The 6,068-nt window shown below is 36.0% G+C and overlaps 1 protein-coding gene across 3 annotated transcripts; it reads left to right on the top strand.

Annotated features, from left to right (window-relative positions):
- The first annotated feature begins 79 nt into the window (after window positions 1-79).
- cluap1 (clusterin associated protein 1) lies at window positions 80-6,061 on the top strand. Of its 3 annotated transcripts, none has more exons than XM_077245383.1 (13): window positions 90-149; window positions 481-541; window positions 634-745; window positions 846-930; window positions 1,093-1,272; window positions 1,396-1,575; window positions 2,820-2,953; window positions 3,268-3,409; window positions 3,639-3,711; window positions 4,053-4,163; window positions 4,239-4,291; window positions 4,910-4,969; window positions 5,677-6,061. In XM_077245383.1, exons 2-13 carry the CDS (start codon window positions 520-522, stop codon window positions 5,854-5,856), a joined length of 1,332 nt encoding a protein of 443 aa, XP_077101498.1. In that variant the 5' UTR covers window positions 90-149; window positions 481-519; the 3' UTR covers window positions 5,857-6,061. The 3 variants fall into 3 exon arrangements, with proteins under 3 accessions (XP_077101500.1, XP_077101498.1, XP_077101499.1); XM_077245384.1 differs by lacking the exon at window positions 90-149 and adding an exon at window positions 172-263; XM_077245385.1 differs by lacking the exon at window positions 4,910-4,969 and having other exon boundaries at window positions 80-149.
- Window positions 6,062-6,068: the final 7 nt, after the last annotated feature.

The following is a 6,068-nucleotide window of genomic DNA, read 5'->3' as shown; positions in this document are numbered from 1 at the left end:
AGGGTTCTTTAACTTCGCAAGAAAATAGTTTTCAGATGAACATCCTAAGAAAACGCGTTTCGCATTTGTAATTTTGTTTGTCCCTTTCGGGCTTCCATAGGTCCGTTTGGCTACTATAGTGACGAACACAGCAACAGACGCTTAAACAAGTAGGAATTCCGCTTTTATGCTAATTATCCCTCTTATTTTACATGATTTACTACTAAAACGGGTTTGTTATAATTCTCGATTGTCAGCATTTGGACATGAATTAGAGAGGGAAGGTAAAAGTCGACGATCAAGCAAGCTAACTGCTTTTATCTGACGAGGCTTGTTGAAATTAGTATATTTAACATTACCCCCTCATCAACACAAGTTGTTAAATATATTATCTTTCATATATATATATTCCATTGAGATTTGAAATCTTAACTATGTGTACATTAACAAATTAAAGTGTATTCCTTTTAGTGGAATGTAATTTTTCTTCTTGTCTAATAGGTGACAGTCGTGTGTTCACTGGATTAAAAGACAGCGATCATGTCTTTTAGAGATCTGAGAAGTAAGTGAACCTAAGCGTAAGCACTACTGTAATATTTGCAGTATGTGGTTTATGAACATTTGTAAAAGACTTCTGTCATGATTTGTATGTAGACTTTACAGAGATGATGCGAGCGCTCGGATATCCTCGTCTCATCTCCATGGAAAACTTCAGATCTCCAAACTTTCCTTTAGTAGCTGAAATTCTCATCTGGCTCGTCAAGAGGTAATACACATTAACATGTCAGAGGCTGGCAGAGAGACATTGAATTCAATTCAAAGCTATGTGTGTTAAATAAAACATATAATTATGTATCTTCCCCCAGATATGAACCTCAGATGGAGATTCCCAGTGATGTTGACACAGAGTCAGACAGGGTGTTTTTCATCAAAGCTGTGGCCCAATTTATGGTAAACTATATTATTGTGTTAATGAACATCATATTTGTTCACTTAGACTTTTTTGTCAAGAATGGGTAAAAACAGTATTTCTAGAATTATTTCTGATTTAGACGTGAGCTATCAAAGTACAGCATATGTTGAATTCCCTGCATGTTCTCTGTGTTTCTCTAGGCCTCCAAAGCTCATGTGAAGTTGAATCCTAAGCGTCTATATCAGGCAGATGGCTACGCTGTCAAAGAGATGCTGAAAATCACCAGCATCCTCTATAATGCCATGAAAACCAAGGAGAACGCCAGTGGTGACCAGAACAATGATGAAAACAGCAAGTTCAAGTTTGATCTCGGGTCTAAGGTAAATTGAGTTAGATTTATATCATAAATTCTAACACAATCAGACTGTTCAAGATGAGTTGGTGTCATCATAATCAATCATTTACATTGTATGTTTGCATGTTTTGTTTATGTGTGTGTGCAGATAGCTGATTTAAAGGTGGCACGTCAGCTGGGATCTGAAATTACAGCAAAGGGAGCAGCTCTGTTTGACATGCTGGGGCACGAAGAGGACCTGAGAGAGAGCAGGGCGGCTGCAATAGCCCGACCGCTGGAGATCACTGAGACAGAGAGAGCCCTGAGAGCGGCTGTCAAAGACGTTATGGTAAAACACTGATCCTCGCAGGTTCACAAGATCCTGTTTTTCATGGTATGATCACTTCAGTATGCTTTAGATGGCTTTTCAATATTGCCAAAACAAAGGGTCTCATTCACTAAGCATGTGTATGCACAAATTTGTGGATGAAAACTGCGTACGGACGCTTTCACGAACAAATCATGATTCACCAAAAACTTTCGTACTAAAATTTATGAAAAAACAACTGAAACCACATATACACAAAAAGGCCACATGATTTCTGTGTGGCCTTATAATTGGTTAAGAAGTTATATTTCATTTTAACACAACTTTAAATATATTATATAAATGAAATTATATAATAAAATTGATAAATAATACAATTTAATTTCATCTTAAATGCGAGGTGTCTCTGAAAAACACAGATATATGCCTATGTACAGCTGGCTAATGAGAGGTCTGTAATCTTTGTCTGTATAAAAGGTGTTTATTATGTTTGAGAATGGTTTTGAGAATGACACACTTGGCATTGCTCGTCTGCAGAGAGCGGCATATGTTTGACGAGAGCGACGAAAGGCTGTAAAGGAACGGTTGTGTGGGAAGCCCTAATATGGACATGGGTTGGCATGTTTTAAGCAAATGACAATCCTCACTTAAATTAGAATGAGATTAAGAACAAATTCATGTGTGTACGCAAGAGTTGAGAATTAGGCAGGGATTTTTCGTCAAAGCTGCTTATTGTTAAATAAAGCAATACAGCTTGACATAACTAGAACAATTTATATCCATTATAAAAATGCCCATAAAATTGTATTAGTGGCTTTATAATGAACAGAAATCACACTTTTTAAAATTCCATCATATATCCAGGAATTCTGCTCCTTAAATAAAAATGAGAGTTGTTGAGGGAATTAATTAAATAAGAAATGTAATGTAACTTTACATTTAATGTAACTTTATTGTTTTTTTTTTTTATATATAAATACATAATTTAAAACTGCCTATTTTGAGAAATAACTGGAGGAAAATCATCCATAAATGTTGCATAAATGTTCTTTGAAGGTTTGTTATGCGAGTCTCTAGAGGGCTACAAATCACTTTCTCTTTCAGGTCAGTTCTTGAAAAGTATGATTCTAGTGCATTCCGTGAGTAGTGTACTTGAATTATTTAGCAAGCTAAAAGAACAGTAGGAACATCTTTGGAGAATTGTGATGTTATTTTGTGGTGTGAATGGCATCTGTCCTTGTGTGTCTTTGTTTGTCTGTGTTCAGGAGAGCATCCAAATGACGAAGGATCTGCTCAATAACGTATCGTCAGATGAGGCCAGTCTGGAGGCCAAAATCGAGAAGAAGAAACAGGACCTGGAGAGAAACCAGAAGCGTTTACAAACTCTACAGAGCGTGCGGTGAGCCGTTACTGTGGCTTTTCACTATCATTGATATACTATTATTTTAGTTAATATTTTGAATTCACTGAATTTATTTTTATATTTATATTAATTTTTATTTTTATTTTAGTTAAAGTTTTAGTAATTATTTTGTTTTTGTCGTTTTCATAGTTTAAAAAAAAAATATATATATATAATTTTTGTTAAGTTTTAGTTATTTAAGTACTTTAACTTCAACTTTTTTTATGGTTTTAGTTTTAGTTAACCCTTGCGGCACAAAATATACAAACGCACAAACTATTTAAACACTCTGTCACTGTTTCAATATGTAGTCCAGCGTTCATGGATGAGTATGAGAAGATCGAGGAAGACTTGCAGAAACAGTACCAGACGTATGTGGAGAAATTCCGTAACCTGAGTTTCCTGGAGCAGCAGCTAGACGACTATCACAGAGCCGAGCAGGAACGCTTCGAGGTACGATCAGTGGAACTTCTCTCTGGTAATGAGGCCTTTACCTAAACCTCATCATTTCATCTATCCTGCTAAATATACAAATAATAAAGGACAACAATGAGTGGAACTCGTGAAACCTATCAAGAATGTGATATTTCTGTCATATTTCACCCACGTTCACCTCAGTAATTCACTTTAAAAAGTAAATGCTGATGTTTCCCTGATTAATCCTTTGGCTGTTTTCTTCCAGGAAGCAGAAATGACAATGAAAATGAGACAAAACAAATTAAAAGAGGAGGAGAAGAGACTCATGAGGAGTGGAGGTGGGTCAAACACATTCAAACACACATGTTTGAACTCTGTCGAAGATGCAAAACCTGATTTTGTCAAATACATCATGTTCCTGGATCAACATCTTTGTTGATCCTGGAACAACATTCCATTCAACCAATCAGATTTGAGGGACCAGTTTACAGTTTGTAAAGTTTAGACTTACAACCAGGGTTAGGTGCTTCTCCATCAGTGTTTTAGAGATAACTCATGGGTAGGGTTAGGATTACATTTTCAGACAGGATCGACAACAAAATATTTTGACCCAGGAACACGTCTAACTTGCAAAATCAGGACGTGCGTCAAATATCTCACGGCTTCTCTTCCTCTGTAGCAAAAGATGAAGACTCTGATGTGGACATACCAGAGGATGAAGGATCTGACAGCGACATGGATGACGGGCAGCAGCCCAGATCACACCTCGCACGACACGCTCAGATATCAGGTGATGGAAGACGTTCAGCATAACCTGCTGCTCCACTCACACACACATCTGATCGTGTGTTTCTGATGTCTGCAGGTCGAGGTGGGGCTCGATTCATTGGCAGTATGAGAGGAGAAGACAGTGAAGAGGTGAGAACACACACGTTCACATACCTAATGCATCATACCCAACAAAAGTTGTTAGTTTAGTATTATTCTGAAACATTTGGAATATTTAATTCATATTAGCTTTTATTTCAGTTTTCATTTTCATTTTAGATTAAGTTTTAGAAATTTTGTGCAGGTTTTTTTTTGGTAACACTTTACAATAAAGTTCCATTTGTTATCATTAGTTAACTAAATTAGATAACCTAAATGAACAATGAAACATACTTTGAAAGCATTTCTTAATCTTTGTTCGTCTTAAACTCAACATTTACTAATACATTATTAAAATCAAAAGTTGTGTCTGTTAATATTATTTAATGGACTTGAGCGAACATGAACTAACAGTTAACAGAGATTAATTAAGATCAATTTTAGCATACAATAACAACACCGAACCAACTTTTTCCTTATTTATTCTGTTATATTCTTCATATTTTGTAGCCAATCATGGGTTCCAAGCTCTCTGGCTTTCTTTTTTTCCCTTCACATTTCTCTGTTTTTCCTCCATGATCTCTACACTGTATATGCCACCAGCTCTCATTTCATTCACTCCGTTTTCACTCCATCTCTCTTTCTCTTCCTCTGCACTCGTTCTTCAAGCCCAGAGTAAAGGAACGAGCTCGTCTGTCCGGCAGCGGCCGGAAGCAAAAGAGAAGAAAGGTGGTGTGTGTGTGTGTTTGCGCCAGTGTTATTTATATAGTATTCAAGGGTTAGTTCACACAAAAAGAAAAATTCTGTCATCATGTCGGTCCAAACCCGTAAGACTTTCGTTTATCTTCGGAACACAAATGAAGATATTTTTAATAAGATCTGAGAGCTTTCTGTCCCTCTATAGACAGCTACGCAACTGACACTTTCAAACCTCAGAACGATAGTAAAGACATCATTAAAGTAATCCATTTTATGAAGGCACTTTGCTGTGTTTGTGCAAAAAAAACATAATTTACCACTTTATTTTTGTTGTTGTGATTTTTATAAGTTAAAAAATATATTTTTTTAGATGTATTTATTTTGTTTCAGTTTTAGTAGTTTTTTTTTACTCTTTAGTACACTACTTTTGTAGTGTTTAGGTAACTAACTGAACTTGATGAAAGTTTTTTAAAGTTTAAGTTTTTCATTTAATATTTATATTTTGTAACATAGCTTTCAACTAATTACATTTATTTTAGTTTTGTTTTAGCGATCAACAACAACACTGACGTGTTTGTTTGTGTGTGAGTGTGTGACCTCCTGGACATTCTCATAATTACTCATTCGAATAATTCTGAATTAGGGGTATTAATTGAGCCTCGTTCCAATTGCCATCCACTGACCGCTGTGTGTGTGTGTCTTCTGTTATATAATTCACAATGTGCTTTGGTTTGCAGTCCGAGAACAGTGAGATTGACGTAGACGATGATGATGAAGATGGTGAGGAAGAGGAGGAGGAGGAAAACGAGGATCTGGACGAAGACAATGACAGTCTGGAGGGTTCCTCTGCCAAAGCTGGACGGTCAAAGCGATCGCTACACCCACAAATCCTTGAGGAGAGCGACAATGATTTTTAACATGCAACTTTAAAAACATTAATACGCTAACACGGAAAAATACGCTCAGTTGGCCTTCTTTAAACTTTTCAAGAATCAATTCTTATGTAACCGTCTGCATCAAACTGAATGTGAAAATTGACAATGTAAATACCAAAATGTAATTTCCCAAAAATGAATATATATCTTCTTGTTTGTATTAAAGTGTAGCTGCCTGTTCAATTGCCTTTAAA

Source organism: Siphateles boraxobius, unplaced genomic scaffold (genome assembly GCF_051911475.1).
Source record: "Siphateles boraxobius isolate OS27281-9 unplaced genomic scaffold, OSU_SipBor_1 26, whole genome shotgun sequence".
Taxonomy (NCBI): Eukaryota; Metazoa; Chordata; class Actinopteri; order Cypriniformes; family Leuciscidae; genus Siphateles; species Siphateles boraxobius.
Note: the sequence above shows the minus strand (reverse complement) of the source record. Positions and strands in the feature narration are given on the sequence as shown.

Coding starts and splice junctions, on each gene's coding strand:
- cluap1 (XM_077245383.1), top strand. CDS start 520: ATGTCTTTTAGAGATCTGAGAA. Junction 746..845: donor CTCATCTGGCTCGTCAAGAG/GTAATACACATT, acceptor ATCTTCCCCCAG/ATATGAACCTCAGATGGAGA. Junction 931..1,092: donor AAGCTGTGGCCCAATTTATG/GTAAACTATATT, acceptor GTGTTTCTCTAG/GCCTCCAAAGCTCATGTGAA.